The sequence below is a fragment of the Convolutriloba macropyga genome, chromosome 3, assembly GCF_964194025.1.
Source record: "Convolutriloba macropyga chromosome 3, txConMacr16.3, whole genome shotgun sequence".
Taxonomy (NCBI): Eukaryota; Metazoa; Xenacoelomorpha; order Acoela; family Convolutidae; genus Convolutriloba; species Convolutriloba macropyga.
The window spans coordinates 30,315,016-30,334,167 of record NC_134470.1 but is presented as its reverse complement, the minus strand read 5'-3'; the positions used below and the strand labels follow the sequence as shown (position 1 = coordinate 30,334,167).

Below are 19,152 nucleotides of genomic sequence, written 5' to 3'. Positions count from 1 at the left end.
AAAATGTTTGAAAAAGTTCTAAAGCGTAAGGAATAGAGCGCAGTGAAGCTGAATTGCTCTTTAACATAATTCAATTTGATTTGTGTTTAGGACTACTACAAAGTGATAAAGAACCCAATGGACCTGGGAACTGTCACAAAGAGACTGGGTCATGACTACTACTACAGTGCACGGGAGTGTATATCAGACTTCAATCTAACATTCAACAACTGCTACACCTTCAACAATCCAGAAGAGGCGAGTACATTTACTTCAACTGTATTTGAATCAGTTATTTAATCACAAAACGATTGACCAATCGGTTCTAAGCAAACTCAATGTGCATTCAAAGTAACCTAAATTTGTTTAAAAGGAAACCTGAGAGGTTATTAGAGTGGTTTGTTTTACTGTCAGATTTTTAACAATAACCATCGCTTTAGTAATAAATTGATTTAAGAGTTCCTGTAATTGCCGTCGAAGTATCCAATGGATGAATCATTTGTTACCCATTAAATTAGAGAATATTTAATATCATTTCCCTGTAAGAACTTGGAATATTTTTCTGTAAACGAACTAAAATTTTTAATTATGATCTGAAACAAAGTTTAAATCAATTATTGTAGCTGTGTGTCTGTTTATGCAGAATTTTTGCTTGACTGTTTTTTATTCTAGAACATTTGTCCTCTCGCTTGAGTTATGTGCTTTTTCGCGTGACTTTTACGCTCGGAGCTTTCTGCAAGACTTTTGTCCTTAATATGGCAAGATCTGCCTTATTATTTCGTTTCTGTTTACTGCTCTCTTGAAGATCTGAACAACTAATACCAAACGACAGAGAAGAAGTACAATCAAATTCCCGGATCTTAAGAGAGAGAGCAAGCAAACAATTCTGTTGTTCGATTTTAAGGTGGTTCTATTATTTAGCCTAGTTAATGTTTTAGGATGTGTATAAAATGTGTCAAGACGTGGAACGTGTGTTTCTGACTAAACTATCCATGATGCCTCCCTGTGAGGAAGAACTGGGTTCTGCTGGGTCTGCAGCAAAGAAGAAAACTAATACTGCTTCTCCTGCACCTGCTCCCAAAGCGGCCAACATTAATCGAGGTAGCCAAAACTGTTTCTGGTTACAAACGTACCGGCTGATCAAATATTCGATCAGGTCTTCCATATTACATCACTCAGATAGATGTGAAAATGTTTCCGTTTATCAGTGTTGTCTTAAAGAAGGCCCAAATAGTTTCTTTTAAAACTGTATTTATTTCAGCTCTCCTAGATCCATGAAAAAAATGATCCAACATACTTTAGTGCTTTTTAATTCTCAGAACTGTTTAAGATATAACTCATCATTACGGACTAACCCAAAAATAGATTGTTCTCGGATCTCGTTTGAGCTGACGTTTAATGTATCTATGTTTTTAAATTTCATTAATTATAGAACTGATTATTCTAATCGATTGGTTTCGAGAAATTGTAATTGCAGAAAAGCATAAAGGCAATTGTTTGAGAAGAAAAATATGCAGATTAATTTATTATGGAGAAGTGACGTGCATACCTCGACATTTGCGGCTAGACTGTTGCGCCAAAAGGCTGATTATTATTTTAAACACGAAATTTTGGAGCTGATATTGATATGGTATAATTAATTAGTATTTTTGCATAAATACATGCGATAGCTATTCAAAGCTGTGTTTTGGCCTTTTTGCGTTTGTCCAATCTCACGCTAAGTTTTTTTTATTATCTGTCACAAAAAAGTAAATAATTTCCAGCTAGTTGCTTGCAAATTATCCTGCGACGAGTCATATTTTTGCATTTTACTCTAATGGCGCATCTTTTGAGCCATTTTAATCGATCCATTTTAAAATTCACACTCTTCTCGTCGCTGTTTAGATTGACCAGTCTTTTTGCACCCATACTAGACAACTACATGATAGTTGGCCGGATGACCAAGAATTGCTGAGCCATCTATTATTGACAAATCTGTACTTTACGTAATTGTTCCGACCAACCGTAATGAGAAAGCGCTCTGTGCTTACCCGGTTTCTTTTACGTCAACTTAAACCTCAAAATTTTATCAGAAAGAGAAACAAGAAGGCTTGGTAATGTGCGTGACAAAGTCAAAAGAGAGTATCAGATAAAATAAACTAAACAAATCAATTTCTACTTCATTAAAAAGCAGATGAAATTTGTTCTTACTGAGCCCTGAAGACAGGTCGACAAAACATATAGAAGGGCAAAATTCAAAAATCCATGGAATTTTTGAAACCAAGTATTTTTTTAAAGTTTGACCATCCACGTTCAACTAAAAAAGACTAGATGAATTCTTAAATAACTCCTTGGCAAGCCAATGGGACTTGTTATTAGTGAGACTTTGTCACAAAACTGCAAAATAACAAATAAAACCAAAGTTCAAAAATCAGAAAAGGAATTACGAAAACAGTGTTAAAACCTTTTTTAAGAAGCATTGTGAAAAGACTACAAAACCAAATATTGACTAGCATCAAAACTCACAAATTTCTTATGAACACTGAGTGTCAAAGTCAAGTAAAAGCATTGGTTAAAGCACAAAAAACAGTAGAGATTGATACTCGTTTGACAGGAAAGTAGAGAGGTAGGAAATTTCACTAAGGAGACTAAGTTACAATATTAAAGAAAGACGAACAAAAATTGAAGTTTTAAATCAGTTTTTTTGAAATAAAATAATTTCAAAGTCAGTTAATTTATTGCCTATCAATTGAGTATTTTAAGTAAGTTCATCTATATCTCACTAGTTAATTAATCCAGAAAAAACATAAAATTTAATTAGCTAGAAACGGTCGAAGTCTTTAAAACCGTAAACTTTCCACTGAAAACTGTTTCTGGTTACAAACGTACCGGCTGATCAAATATTCGATCAGGTCTTCCATATTACATCACTCAGATAGATGTGAAAATGTTTCCGTTTATCAGTGTTGTCTTAAAGAAGGCCCAAATAGTTTCTTTTAAAAATGTATTTATTTCAGCTCTCCTAGATCCATGAAAAAATGATCCAACATACTTTAGTGCTTTTTAATTCTCAGAACTGTTTAAGATATAACTCATCATTACGGACTAACCCAAAAATAGATTGTTCTCGGATCTCGTTTGAGCTGACGTTTAATGTATCTATGTTTTTAAATTTCATTAATTATAGAACTGATTATTCTAATCGATTGGTTTCGAGAAATTGTAATTGCAGAAAAGCATAAAGGCAATTGTTTGAGAAAAATATGCAGATTAATTTATTATGGAGAAGTGACGTGCATACCTCGACATTTGCGGCTAGACTGTTGCGCCAAAAGGCTGATTATTATTTTAAACACGAAATTTTGGAGCTGATATTGATATGGTATAATTAATTAGTATTTTTGCATAAATACATGCGATAGCTATTCAAAGCTGTGTTTTGGCCTTTTTGCGTTTGTCCAATCTCACGCTAAGTTTTTTTTTATTATCTGTCACAAAAAAGTAAATAATTTCCAGCTAGTTGCTTGCAAATTATCCTGCGACGAGTCATATTTTTTGCATTTTACTCTAATGGCGCATCTTTTGAGCCATTTTAATCGATCCATTTTAAAATTCACACTCTTCTCGTCGCTGTTTAGATTGACCAGTCTTTTTGCACCCATACTAGACAACTACATGATAGTTGGCCGGATGACCAAGAATTGCTGAGCCATCTATTATTGACAAATCTGTACTTTACGTAATTGTTCCGACCAACCATAATGAGAAAGCGCTCTGTGCTTACCCGGTTTCTTTTACGTCAACTTAAACCTCAAAATTTTATCAGAAAGAGAAACAACAAGGCTTGGTAATGTGCGTGACAAAGTCAAAAGAGAGTATCAGATAAAATAAACTAAACAAATCAATTTCTACTTCATTAAAAAGCAGATGAAATTTGTTCTTACTGAGCCCTGAAGACAGGTCGACAAAACATATAGAAGGGCAAAATTCAAAAATCCATGGAATTTTTGAAACCAAGTATTTTTTAAAGTTTGACCATCCACGTTCAACTAAAAAAGACTAGATGAATTCTTAAATAACTCCTTGGCAAGCCAATGGGACTTGTTATTAGTGAGACTTTGTCACAAAACTGCAAAATAACAAATAAAACCAAAGTTCAAAAATCAGAAAAGGAATTACGAAAACAGTGTTAAAACCTTTTTTAAGAAGCATTGTGAAAAGACTACAAAACCAAATATTGACTAGCATCAAAACTCACAAATTTCTTATGAACACAGTGTCAAAGTGAAGTAAAAGCATTGGTTAAAGCACAAAAAACAGAAGAGATTGATACTCGTTTGACAGGAAAGTAGAGAGGTAGGAAATTTCACTAAGGAGACTAAGTTACAATATTAAAGAAAGACGAACAAAAATTGAAGTTTTAAATCAGTTTTTTTGAAATAAAATAATTTCAAAGTCAGTTAATTTATTGCCTATCAATTGAGTATATTAAGTAAGTTCATCTATATCTCACTAGTTAAATAATCCAGAAAAAACATAAAATTTAATTAGCGAGAAACGGTCGAAGTCTTTAAAACCGTAAGCTTTCCACTGAAAACGTTATGTATGTTCAATTTGGCCTTCTTTAAACAGTATTTTGAACAGTCTTAAATTTTATAATGTGCAAAGAGACCAAAGAAGAATCAGAAATGTTGTCAACAATAATAAGCTACAACTGGACGGAAATAATTTGGAAAAATTGAGAAGTTTCAAAAATCATGTGATGCTTTTTAAAACAAATAACATCAAAAGTTAGTTACAACAAAACTACTGCACTGAACAGTTTTTCCATTGGAAATAGGCTCAGAGCATCCACTCAAGAGGCTGAGCTACAAGTTGACAGAAAACTTTTAGAAAGGGGCAAAGTTCATTAACATATAAATTTATAATATTTTTTTTAGTTCATAATCATATTAATATCATATTCAATGTATAGGAGCTGTATCAACTGAAAGCAATTCTTTCATTACTTCATCCCTGATGTAAGAACTAACTTCTCTGTAATTTACTTAAAAAACTAAAAAAGTGCTAAAGGACTTTAAAAAAGGACAGCGCCCCAATACAATCCGATTTTTTTTATTTTAAAAAGAAATAATGAGACCAAAACCAGTTTTGTTATGGCTGCCCATTTTTTTAACTTGGCATAATGCATAATTTGGCCAGTAAATCATAATATATCAAAATTTCGATGATTATTGATTTAAATTTGCTAAAAGCCGGCACAAATTTTAGTCCAGGAGAGCTTTGTTTTCGTAGGATTCGGAAGTAAAAATGACCCTCATCAGAGTTTATGAGGATTAAATCAGCAGTTTTTAGGCCTGTACCTGCGGTATATTGAGAGAAATTTGACTAAATAGGCCTATTGGAATCCATTTTTCATAAAAAGGCTGAAAAAACCTAGCCAAAAAAGTCAGATCAAACAATTTTCTTTTGTCTGAAGGTAAAACCTATAACACCAGCGTTAAAAATTTTAGCATATTTTAAGCGAAATTTTTTAGAAGTTGAGGAAAAATTACAGTAAATATGAACACAACTGAAATTAGGTGATTGTTCGCAAAATTTTAAACCTCGGTAAATCCTCGGAAAAAGCAAAGTTGAAGAATTATTTTTAGTTTGATAATGTCCACTAACATTAATAATGCCACTCACAAATCTGTACGATGAATGTATCGATCGGCCAAATTTTACTAGACAAAAAACGAACCATTAATAATGAGGCGAAATATTTGAAAGACCTTTTAAAGCGTGCTAATGAAGTCGATTTTTTTGGTTAAATTTTCTGAGAAGATACAAGAATTTGAAAGGTGTCTTCTACCATAAAGGGCTATTGAAAAAATACAGAAAATTCCGGAAATTCTTACTTTGTAGCCATTCTTATTCTTTCACTTTTTCTCGTTTTAAACCTGTCACACTTTTTTTTATTGTACATTGAATATAAGCAGTAACAAAATTTTCTGAAAATTGGTGCAAAATTTTTGGGAAACAAGTAGCTTCTTTCTTAAAATCAGCGTTCGTAAAAAATTATTTCGAAGTCATCTTGGTTTCAATGTTGACTACAAAGCTAGCTAATAGATTGCTATAAAAATAGATTCTAATTTTCCGCCCAAATCAGGAAAAAGGCGGCAAGAGCAAATTCAGCGCAAAATTATCAAATTATGTTCAAGGATCCTTGAAATCTTGAACGGAAACAAATCTATGCCGGCAGGTTGCTCTTCGAATGTTAAGAGCTGGAAAACGGACATTTCTTTGTTCTTTTTTTTCGTCCTCTTATGTTAGCTCATTTTTTATTATTGTAATCCGTCCCTCTTATTGGTCTATAGCAGCTATTTTTGACAATCTGTCATCTCTGCCATCCGAGTGCATCCTAATTGTCGTCCAGTGATGAGTCATATCTTACCTGACTCAATTGTTTCACCAGGTGCAACTATAGTTGCGGCAGCAGTGCAACCCGCAGCTGTCACACCTCTGGTTTCGGAATTGACAAAACCGCAGCCAACCTCGACAACAACAACACCTGTAGCAACTTCAGTCTCGCAACCTCCCAGTGCTTCATCCCAAGTGCAATCATCCCAACCTAATTCTCCTCCAAGTGCTGTCTCATCTTCGACAGAAACCGGCAATGAGTCTTCAGATCCCACCACCTATCCACCTCGGCCCAGGTCTAACCTCCCGGATGTGGTAGAAATGGCAAGCCCACCCTCTCAGTCTTCTTCGGTTAGTCAGGCCACCAAAATGCAAATTAATTGAATTAAAATTGGATGAGGCAGTGTGCAACTTCAAATTTTAATTCCCGTTAATTTGAAGCCTATTTACGAATCGACTTGTATTCATTAATATAGATGCGAGAAAATCTGTCCGTCAATACGTCGATCAAGCCAATTTTTTAAAACGTTCAGTGGTGTCTGCACTATCTTGATTTTTGCACTGTCTTTAGTGTGATGAATTTAACAGAAGTTTTTTACAGAAAGGAGTGAAAAGGAAAGCGGACACAACGACACCTATAACACCACTTCCTCCTCTCTCGCCAAATGAGCTCAATGAGAAAAATAATGCTGTGCAAAAAGAGATAGCTGCAAAGAAACAGCTTAAGAAGGCACAGCTAATGTCCTCAATGGTGGGCACTAACGGTTCAACAGAGAAACCTCCCCAGAGGGATGAGAATATGGGTGTGATTGGCAGTGTAGGCAAAAGGCACACGTTAACGCCGGAGCTCAAATACTGCCTTGGCATCATCCGAGAGCTATTTAATAAAAGGCATCAGGTTAGAAAAATGCTGCTAAAGAGTATAGAATCTTTTGACAATTAGTTATACCGCTTATTGAGTTAAAAATGCACATCTATTTAGTCTCTCTCTGAGGCTATATGCATACGCAGCAATGCGATCTTGCTAATTTAATCTCGTAGCAATCTCTGCTACACTGATACGACAGACTGATCTGGGAGTGATTATCAGATTGCATTTAAATTTTATGAACATTTACTAGTTAAAGTCAATAGTGTGCATCTAAGTAGTGCCAAACGTATATGCCATAGTACTTGAGTATTAGAGTCTTGTGTTTTTGATTTCGATTTAAGTCAATGAAAATTTTTTGAATTGTAAGTCAGGACTTGTCCTGCTTTATTTTTACAATCCAGGAATTGTATTGTATTAATGCTCTGTGTTTCTTATTAGATGTTTTCACACATTTTTCATGACTTTGGTCATTCAAAACAGGATAAACAGGAAAGGCTCAGTCGGCATAAAGTTCCGTTATAGGCCCAAAGCCGGCCTTAATAGTTCAAGTGATTAGAGTGGTGCAGCTGCTGGGAATGCCGTAATTCATGGTTAAAAGGTCATTTTAGGAGTTTTCAAGCTCAAAAGGTCATTTTTGGGAGATTTTTTGTTGTTCTTTGAGTTTTTGTTTAATCAGTGTTGAATTGACGTATGGAAAAAATGAAAAAGGTCTTTTGCATGATGTAATTACTTTTTCTGATCTATGTGCTATGATTTTATGTGCTATGTTTTGTTACTGCAGAGGTAAACTCGCAAAATGATTCTAATTTTTTCATGTTTTTCGCGAAAGTTGTCCTTCTTAATAGCCGCCGTCAGCCTCTCAACGGCTAATATTTGGGGGCTATCTTTTTTTAATTCGCTTTACGTTTTGTTTTCGTTTTACTTAAGTCACGATTATGACGCTTGACTTCTGACCTACTTCACTCACTGTTTTAACTGAATTATTTTATGTCCACGTTTTGAATTACATAAGTAGTGAATCGGTCAAAGTCAAAAGAGCATTATCAAAAGAAACAGGATAAACACACTGCGCGGTCATTAAGTCATACTGTATTAGGCTATCAAAGTTCATTAAAGCAATTGCTATCTGGCATTAGTATTATGCGCAATAGCCTTCAATTTAGAAGCTGATTTAGGTGTAATTTTAAAATGTAACTGAATATTCAGAATTTACCCACCAAATAAGATCATTTTGACATTTTATACTCATTTTCTATCTCTTAATTTTTTTCTATCTGTTAACCCGAATATGCCTCGAGGTCGTCAACAGCGTCTAATTTCCGATAATATGCGGGCTATGTTTTGTGTTTTTGCAGCGTCAGAGGTCAGGGAACGTCCTTCGGGTTTTTATAATAGATTAGTGCATAGTTTTTAGTGGCAATATAACATTTCAGCGTTATATTGCCACAAAGATCACGAATTTCAGCAATCTTTTTTAAATAAAACTTGCAATTTTTCGATTATTTCAATTCCCACCCCAATGGCTAGGAAACCTCTTCCAGGACTTGGTTGTATGTTACTGCATTGTTGTTCGGGGTAATGAAGTGGTTTTCAACATTTCAATATAACTAAATTTAGCATTTTTTCAATAAAACTTTTCAATTTTAGCACTTTTCAATAAAGTTTTTGTCTTTTTTGAGGTTTTCCAGCTTCAGGGGCCTTGCAACCTCCTCTAGAGTTCAATAGTAGTTTACAGCATTATTTTACAGCAACTGCCAGTGTAATTGTTTTTTAAGATTTTACCAAACTCGAGTTTTACCAATGTTATATTGAAATTTCCCATTGAAAACTGGTCAATTTTGAGTTTTTGAAGCCCAGGGGCCAGAGAAACTCTTCTAAGTTTGATAATAGGATACTGCATTTTTTCTAGTGGCAATTTTTCAATTTTTAGATAAAATTTTCAATTTCAAGCTTTTTAAAAATATTTAGTTTCTCTTGCCTCAGAGGCGAGGTAACCTTCTCACGGGTTCGATAGTATGTTGCTGCATAGCTGCTAGGGCCAATAGAAAGGTTTTCAGCATTTGAACATCACAAATTTTTGATAAAACATGAATTATTTTGGTCGTGTTCCTAGGTTATCGATCTTCATTTTCCAATTAAACCTTAAGAGACTTGAACTTGGGTTACTGGATACCCTCTGGAGACAGTGAATTGATTGAAGAAATTAATGTCGCAAAATTTAACAATATTTCATTAAAATTTGCAATTTCAATATTTTTTGTTTTTTTTTGTCATTTTCTAGTTTTCTTGATCTTTACCGGAAATGAAACTTGTTTGCGTCTTGTAGATGGTTACGTGGGAAGATTTCAGAAACACAAAATTGGTTTAATTTTGACAAATTAGGAAACTTTTCAAAGGAAATTTTGCAATTTTAAGTGTCATATTTTTCTACTTTTATTTTGATTGGGCAATCTCTGAGGTTTGTGCGTGGGTGCGTGGGTTAAGGGGTATATTTAAATTGATCCAATTGGGCCTTCATCAAGAGAAAAGGCTTCAAGAGTTTCAGCAATGATTGTATTTTTGTTCATTTTGTTTATTTTGCTAGTGATCTGCTGGTCGTTACAGTAGTTCTAAGTTTGTTATTGAACTCTTTGGATTGTATTTCAGGACTCGTCCTGTTATCTGTTTAAAATTTCGTCAACAGGATTTTTGTTTTGACCATATGACGTAACAATCACCCCCTTCAAATCTGCCTTTTCTTCATTCGTTCATGCAATTTCAATTGGAATGCGTGCGTGACGTCCATTTTTGCTGAAAGTAGAGAAAGTTTGTGCATTCGCGTGATTAGGGTTTTGGTCACACGTGACTTACCTCGCTCCCAGAAATGACTTCCTCGCTCTGAAATTGACTTTTTTTTCACTTTGATTACAAGAGATGAGGTCAAATGAGTGTGTTACTCTGACTGAGGGGTATTTAAGGGCAGCTAATTGAATAAGAATAAGCAATACGTGAATCATTTTTCTTAACATACAACAGCTCAGCATTTTAAAAAAGTTTCTTTTTTGGTCTGTTTCTTTAACTATCTTTTTTGAGACTGCAGATCTACGACGCCATTGCTTCTATTTTTTCTTCATCTGCAAGCTACTTTCTAGCTATCTGCCAGCTTTGTATATGTATTGTCAAATGTTCTTGATTAAAAGCCGCGAAGCGATAGCGGCTATTATTGGGGACATCGTGTTTTTTTAATTGGTCGTCTCCATCAATGATTCTTACGACCTGACTTGTGGAATTGACTTTTTCAATGACTTCAGTGACTCCTACTGCTTTGATGTTGAAATTTGTGTACGTGACGTCATTTCTGCTTTTGCCAATTGCTTGACCTACCTGGCCAATTGCTTGACTTACCTCACTAAAAAAAATGACTTCTGAACTCACTTATGGAACTTTTAAATTTTATGATCATTTACTACTTATGCCCTAATGTTTGATTATTAGTCTTGAGTTTTTGATTTCGAATATTGATTTTGAAAAAGCTCTTTTAGAGCTATTTTTTATTGACCGTATGTGTCAAAAAATTGACTGTCTGAATATAACCGGAAAAGGACTGGTGGTCGATCTGTCTATCTTTTTTCTTTAGTTGTTTCAATTCATGGAAGGCCACAAGCGTCTATCGCGGCTATTTTCCGGCAATCTACCGGCTATGTTTTTAATTGTTTTCGAAACGGCGTTGAAAGCAAAATTTTCGCCTGACCGAAAGCAAAATTTTCTTGGAGAACATTCTTTCGATTTTACTTGTGACTTTTTCACGCTCGACTTTTTCTTTGAGTGATTTCAATCGCGAACCTTCCGAAATCAAATCTGTTGCAAAATTAAAACCGATTGTGAGAGAAGAGTGGTCGTAGCCTGTGTAGCGTATTTGTAACTGTCGAGGCCTCATCCTGTAGGTTACGGGTTCAAAAATTTGCGTACTAGTCAGAAGTTCTTGCTTCATAAAATTTTCCCTTGGCTATGCCCCCTTCTAATCGTTTTTCTCACCAGTTGTTCTGGAGCAATTCGACCGATGTTAGTGGGGTCATGTTTTCAGATTTAAATAATTTAGGTTTTTTTATCTTTTGCGCTTTAGTTTTGTAGTTCGCCTCTTAATTTTAGTATTGCATGCAGAAAATTGTTGATTTCAGGTCTCATTTTTTGCTCTCAACTTTCATTAATTTTATTGAGTATTTATAAAATGTCAATCCGTTAATCTTTTTTTGCTGTAAGTGTTTGCAATTCAGTCATTTATGCGGGCCTTGTGTTTGTTCCTATGCTCTTGAAACTTGTTAATCCTCGTAATTCAGAGTCGTCTGATTTCTTGACGGAAGAATTTTTGTACAAGTGCTCTCGAACGAAACTAAAAGCACTAATCGTTACTTTTTGGTTGGTGGCCACCGCATTCGCACCATAATAACGGGAGGGTGGGGTCGGGGCCCCGGCCGGTCCAAAAACTGTAACGTAACATAAAATTATTAATTGCTCTCAAACGAAGTTCGTAGCAGTTATATTATCCCTGTTGGTCTTTTTTATGCGATTTTTTCCTTGACCGATTTTTCGTCTGATCCATTTGACTTTTCGTCCCTAAAATCCGGCTACACAGGAAGCGCCCAAAGGGCCTTAACCAAGTTTAATAGTCAAGTGCTTTATGTGGTGAAGCTAGTGGGAGGGCCGTAGTTTAAGTTTGAAGGGTCATTTTTAGGAGTTTTTGAGCCCAAAATGTTAAAATTTTTCGTGTTTTTCCGTCTTTTTTCGAATTTATGTTGGACCAGTCTAAAATTGAGGTTAGCTAAAGTTGAGAAAGGTCTTTTGCAAGACATAAGTACTTTTTATGACCTTTTGAGTTAAATGTTTCGGTACTCCAAACAAAAACTCGCAAATTTATACTAATTTTCTCAATTTTTTCAAGTCTTTTAAAAATTTTCGCCACTTTTTGAGTTTTATCAGCCCTATGAAGCAAGGGACTTCCTCTACGGTTTTATAATAGCTTACTGCATAGTTTTTAGTGGTAATGGGATGGTTTTCAACTGGTTAACATCACGAAATCTGGCTTTTTTTTTTGAAAAATATTGCAATTTTTTTTGACATTTACTATCATTATTCAATTATTCCAGCCCGAGGGTTCAGAAAACCTCCTTTGGGGTAACATTATAAGTTACTGGAAATTTTTATATTGGTCATGGAATAGTTAACTTTTTGATATCACAAATTTTGTCGATTTTTTTTAAAATAAAACTTGCAATTTTATTTCAAGTTTTTTTTAAAAAGTTTTTGTCATTTTATAGGTTTCTCCTGCCTCAATAGCCACGTTACCTCCTCTAGGTTTTGATATTAGGTCACTGCATAGTTTCTAGATGTAATGGAATGTTCTTTCAAGCTTTTTAAATCACGAATTTAAGTTTTTTTTTTTACTAAACTTAATTTTCTTGACATTTATTGTCATTATTCACTTTTTTTTCAGCCTAAATAGCCAGAAAACCTCCTTTAGGGTTTGATAATAGCTACTGGAAATTTTTTGGCCCTGGAATAGTTTTCAACTTTTTGATATCACGAATTTTAGCTATTTTTTGATAAAAATTGCGATTTTTCTAGTATTACCACCCAAATGGCTAGGAAAGCTCTTTCAGGGTTTGATTGTATATTACTGCATTGTTGTTTTTGATTTTTTTTGCCAGTGAGTTTATTTGTCCTTTTTTAGGTTTGTCCTTATTCAAGAGCCAAGGAACCTCCTGTAGGGTTTAATAATAGGTTACTGCATAGTTTCTAGATGTAGTGAAATGTTTTTCAAGATTTTAATATCTCAAATTTAAGCAATTTTTAATCGCTCTTAAACGAAGTTTGTAGCAATTATATTAGTCCTGTCGGTCTTTTATTTATGCGATTTTTCGCTAGACCGATTTTTCGTCTGACGCTTTAGAGTTTTCGTTCTCAAAAACGTGATAAACTGTTTCGGAGACTTATACTTGTACTTATGGTGTGGAGGGCGGTTCTTAGAGGTTGAGACACCTCCCCCCCCCCCCCCCGTTGACCCCCACCCCCACTATTGCCTCCACCCCCCACCGCGCTGTTCCCCCCAACCCAGTGTTGCCCACATCAGCCCCCGGTGCACCCACCCCCACCCCCCCCCCCCCCCCCGTGGCTAGCTACTGACGAAGCCAACCGCTCGCCGGTCATTTGAGAGGAATTCGCCCGACGTTAGTCGGTTATGTTTTTGATGTTTGATTTCAAGTTTTTTGAACATTTTTGTTTTCAATTTTTTTTGGCACCATGGGCCAATGGACCTCCTCCAAGTTTTTATAATAACTTCCAGTGTTAATGGAATGGTTATCATTATTTTAATAACTCGCATTTTATCAATTAAAATTTGTAGAGTCAAATCTCATGGAAAATATTCCAAGCTCGCTGTCTGTCAGTTGGGGTTTCTTTCCTTTTCTTTCTCGTTCTTAGGTTCTCTCTCTCTCTCTCTGTTCTTAACACTTTTGTTAATACTGCACTTTAGCTGCTTTGGCGTGGTGTCATCATCTTTTACCCTCATTAATGTTGAGTAAAAGCAGAAATTTAAAAGCATGTTTTGTTTAACTCAAATGACTTAACTAGCACTTCTTAGGAAATCATTGTTAATTACTCTCAAACGAAAAGGAAGTTCGTAGCAATTATATTAGACCTGTTGGTCTATTTATGCAATTTTTCGCTTGACCAATTTTTCGTCTGACAATTTGACTTATTGTCCTCAGAAACGGGATACATTTATTCTGTAACAGGTTTAACGTTCCAATGGTGTTTGTCTCTAAGTATGCTTGAAAAGTTTCTGCGCTGGAATTAAAATAGAGAGAGGAGAGATGCTAGATAAACATCATATTGAGGTGTAGTCTATAGAAAAAAAAACATGCGGTTTTTTAGGCCTTTTTAATGCGATTTTTCGCTCGTCCGATTTTTATCTGACCCATTTGACTTTTTGTCCTGAATAATGGGATACAAGGTAGCGCCCAGCAAGCAGTAAGTCATGTTAGAGCTTTTCAGCTCACTAGTATAGCGAAAGCGATAGCGGCTATTATTGGGGACATCGTGTTTTTTTAATTGGTCGTCTCCATCGATGATTCTTACGACCTGACTTCTGGAATTGACTTTTTCAATGACTTCAGTGACTCCTACTGCTTTGAAGTTAAAATTTGTGTACGTGACGTCATTTCTGCTTTTAGGCCAATTGGTTGACTTACCTCACTAAAAAAATGACTTCTGAACTCACTTATGGAACTTTTAAATTTTATGAACATTTACTACTTATGCCCTAATGTTTGATTATTAGTTTTTGATTTCGAATATTGATTTTGAAAAAGCTCTTTTAGAGCTATTTTTTATTGACCGTATGTGTCAAAAAATTGACTGTCTGAATATAACCGGAAAAGGACTGGTGGTCGATCTGTCTATCTTTTTTCTTTAGTTGTTTCAATTCATGGAAGGCCACAAGCGTCTATCGCGGCTATTTTCCGGCAATCTACCGGCTATGTTTTTAATTGTTTTCGAAACGGCGTTGAAAGCAAAATTTTCGCCTGACCGAGAGCAAAATTTTCTTGGAGAACATTCTTTCGATTTTACTTCTGACTTTTTCACGCTCGACTTTTTGTTTCTTTGAGTGATTTCAATCGCGAACCTTCCGAAATCAAATCTGTTGCAAAATTAAAACCGATTGTGAGAGATGAGTGGTCATAGCCTGTGTAGCGTATTTGTAACTGTCGAGGCCTCATCCTGTAGGTTACGGGTTCAAAAATTTGCGTACTAGTCAGAAGTTCTTGCTTCATAAAATTTTTCCTTGGCTATGCCCCCTTCTAATCGTTTTTCTCACCAGTTGTTCTGGAGCAATTCGACCGATGTTAGTGGGGTCATGTTTTCAGATTTAAATAATTTAGGTTTTTTATCTTTTGCGCTTTAGTTTTGTGGTTCGCGTCTTAATTTTAGTATTGCATGCAGAAAATTGTTGATTTCAGGTCTCATTTTTTTGCTCTCAACTTTCATTAATTTTATTGAGTATTTATAAAATGTCACTCCGTTAATCTTTTTTTGCTGTAAATGTTTGCAATTCAGTCATTTATGCGGGCCTTGTGTTTGTTCCTATGCTCTTGAAACTTGTTAGTCCTCGTAATTCAGAGTCGTCTGATTTCTTGACGGAAGAATTTTTGTACAAGTGCTCTCGAACGAAACTAAAAGCACTAATCGTTACTTTTTGGTTGGTGGCCACCGCATTCGCACCATAATAACGGGAGGGTGGGGTCGGGGCCCCGGCCGGTCCAAAAACTGTAACGTAACATAAAATTATTAATTGCTCTCAAACGAAGTTCGTAGCAGTTATATTATCCCTGTTGGTCTTTTTTATGCGATTTTTTCCTTGACCGATTTTTCGTCTGATCCATTTGACTTTTCGTCCCGGCTACACAGGAAGCGCCCAGAGGGCCTTAGGTTTCATTAGAGGGCCTTAACCAAGTTTAATAGTCAAGTACTTTATGTGGTGAAGCTAGTGGGAGGGCCGTAGTTTAAGTTTAAAGGGTCATTTTTAGGAGTTTTTGAGCCCAAAATGTTAAAATTTTTCGTGTTTTTCCGTCTTTTTTCGAATTTATGTTGGACCAGTCTAAAATTGAGGTTAGCTAAAGTTGAGAAAGGTCTTTTGCAAGACATAAGTACTTTTTATGACCTTTTGAGTTAAATGTTTCGGTACTCCAAACAAAAACTCGCAAATTTATACTAATTTTCTCAATTTTTAAAAATTTTAAAGTCTTTTAAAAATTTTTGCCACTTTTTGAGTTTTATCAGCCCTATGAAGCAAGGGACTTCCTCTACGGTTTTATAATAGCTTACTGCATAGTTTTTAGTGGTAATGGGATGGTTTTCAACTGGTTAAGTTAACATCACGAAATCTGGCTTTTTTCATGAAAAATATTGCAATTTTTTTGACATTTACTATCATTATTCAATTATTCCAGCCCGAGGGGTCAGAAAACCTTCTTTAGGGTAACATTATAAGTTACTGGAAATTTTTATATTGGTCATGGAATAGTTAACTTTTTGATATCACAAATTTTATCGATTTTTTTAAAATAAAACTTGCAATTTTCAAGTTTTTTAAAAAAGTTTTTGTCATTTTATAGGTTTCTCCTGCCTCAATAGCCACGTTACCTCCTCTAGTTTTTGATATTAGGTCACTGCATAGTTTCTAGATGTAATGGAATGTTCTTTCAAGCTTTTTAAATCACGAATTTAAGCTTTTTTTTTTACTAAACTTAATTTTCTTGACATTTATTGTCATTATTCACTTTTTTTTCAGCCTAAATAGCCAGAAAACCTCCTTTAGGGTTTGATAATAGCTACTGGAAATTTTTTGGCCCTGGAATAGTTTTCAACTTTTTGATATCACGAATTTTAGCTATTTTTTGATAAAAATTGCGATTTTTCTAGAATTACCACCCAAATGGCTAGGAAAGCTCTTTCAGGGTTTGATTGTATATTACTGCATTGTTGTTTTTGATTTTTTTTGCCAGTGAGTTTATTTGTCCTTTTTTAGGTTTGTCCTTATTCAAGAGCCAAGGAACCTCCTGTAGGGTTTAATAATAGGTTACTGCATAGTTTCTAGATGTAGTGAAATGTTTTTCAAGATTTTAATATCTCAAATTTAAGCAATTTTTAATCGCTCTTAAACGAAGTTTGTAGCAATTATATTAGTCCTGTCGGTCTTTTATTTATGCGATTTTTCGCTAGACCGATTTTTCGTCTGACGCTTTAGAGTTTTCGTCCTCAAAAACGTGATAAACTGTTTCGGAGACTTATACTTGTACTTATGGTGTGGAGGGCGGTTCTTAGAGGTTGAGACACCTCCTACCCCCCCCCCCCCCCGTTGACCCCCACCCCCACTTTTGCCTCCACCCCCCACCGCGCTGTTCCCCCCAAGCCAGTGTTGCCCACATCAGCCCCCGGTGCACCCACCCCCCCCCCCCCCCCCCCGTGGCTAGCTACTGACGAAGCCAACCGCTCGCCGGTCATTTGAGAGGAATTCGCCCGACGTTAGTCGGTTAGGTTTTTGATGTTTGATTTCAAGTTTTTTGAACATTTTTGTTTTCTATTTTTTTGGCACCATGGGCCAATGGACCTCCTCCAAGTTTTTATAATAACTTCCAGTGTTAATGGAATGGTTATCATTATTTTAATAACTCGCATTTTATCAATTAAAATTTGCAGAGTCAAATCTCATGGAAAATAATCCAAGCTCGCTGTCTGTCAGTTGGGGTTTCTTTCCTTTTCTTTCTCGTTCTTAGGTTCTCTCTCTCTCTCTCTCTCTCTCTGTTCTTAACACTTTTGTTAATACTGCACTTTAGCTGCTTTGGCGTGGTGTCATCATCTATTACCCTCATTAATGTTGAGTAAAAGCAGAAATTTAAAAGCATGTTTTGTTTAACTTAAATGACTTAACTAGCACTTCTTAGGAAATCATTGTTAATTACTCTCAAACGAAAGGAAGTTCGTACTAATTATATTAGATCTGTTGGTCTATTTATGCAATTTTTCGCTTGACCAATTTTTCGTCTGACAATTTGACTTTTCGTCCTCAGAAACGGGATACATTTATTCTGTAACAGTTTTGACGTTCCAATTGTGTGCTTGAATAAAAGTTTCTGCGCTGGAATTAAAATCGAGAGAGGAGAAATGCTAGATAAAGATCATATTGAGACGTAGTCTATAGACAAAAAAACATGCGGTTTTTTGGGCTTTTTTTGCGATTTTTCGCTTGTCCGATTTTTGTCTGGCCCATTTGACTTTTTGTCCTCAAAAATGAGATAAGAGGTAGAGCCCAGCGAGCAGTAAGTCCTGTTAGAGCTTTTCAGCTCAATAGTCTCCAAGAATGCAATTCACAGAACTGTTTTGGAGACTTATACTTCTGTTGTGAAGGGGCGGTTCTTAGAATTTGACCCCCCCCCCCACACACACACACTTACACACACAAACACCCACACATCAGCCCCCCATGAACCCCCGCAATCCCTACCCCTGCACATCGTTCAGGTCGTAAGGGCCCGTGCAGACAAAGACCCCCTCTCACCGTTGCCCCCCTCACTGGGCCTCACCCTTACTAAACTGTGGCTAGCTACTGACGAAGCCAACCGCTCGCCGGTCGTTTGAGAGGAATTCGCCCGACGTTATTCGGCTTTGTTGAATTCTATCGCTGCAATCAGTTATTTTTTTTTCCATTTTGAATTCGTTTGACACGCCTTTAATTGATCCTCAGCCTCTAAATTCAGAGGCGTCTGACTTCGAAAACATAAACCCTTTTTTCTTTTAAAAAGAGCTTTTAAATTTAATCTTGTTTATTTTGCATTTCCGGTCGTAAAAATTTGGATGTTTTGTTTGACTCTACTATTTAATCATCTTGTTATAATCATTTTGATGAAATACATGACGTTTCGAAAAAGTCAGAATTTTATTCTAAAATCTTATTTTTAGTGGACCTTTTGGTCGTTTTTGTGATAGTTCGTTTTACCGGTTTTTCATGTGATTTGTTGTTCGTCTGACCATTTGCTTTAAAAACCGTTCATCTTCAAAAACGATAAACCGGTAAAGCCCAGAGGGCATGCTTTTGATAATTTTTTTCATTCTTTTCTCAAGAAACGCTTAAATTTTTTCTTTGTTTCAATTGAGGTCATGGGAATCAATCGGAGCTATGTTGCCGCAACGTTCTAATTTGAGCTTTAACTTTGAGTTCTGTTGACATCTCTTTAACTGCTGTTGATCCTCAAAATTCACTGCCGTCTGAGATTAAAAATCGTTCCTCAAACTTCTAAAAAATGTGTTCGAATGTATGCGTTTTCCTTTCCCCTGTCTTATGAATATTTTGAGTGAACAATTTAAACATTTTGATGATGCACTTGATA

General features: G+C 35.6%; 2 protein-coding genes across 2 annotated transcripts in view; one reads left to right on the top strand and one right to left on the bottom strand.

The window, feature by feature from the left end:
- LOC142336147 (multiple coagulation factor deficiency protein 2 homolog) overlaps positions 1 to 19,152 on the bottom strand; it is a 548,941-nt gene that overhangs the window by 231,914 nt on the left and 297,875 nt on the right. The window lies entirely within an intron of this gene.
- LOC142336145 (bromodomain-containing protein 3-like) overlaps positions 1 to 19,152 on the top strand; it is a 54,068-nt gene that overhangs the window by 4,266 nt on the left and 30,650 nt on the right. The window contains exons 2-5 of the mRNA XM_075384731.1: positions 91 to 237; positions 918 to 1,080; positions 6,416 to 6,711; positions 6,962 to 7,258. Of these exons, the coding sequence (XP_075240846.1) occupies positions 91 to 237; positions 918 to 1,080; positions 6,416 to 6,711; positions 6,962 to 7,258 (903 nt within the window). The remainder of the gene's footprint in view (positions 1 to 90; positions 238 to 917; positions 1,081 to 6,415; positions 6,712 to 6,961; positions 7,259 to 19,152) is intronic.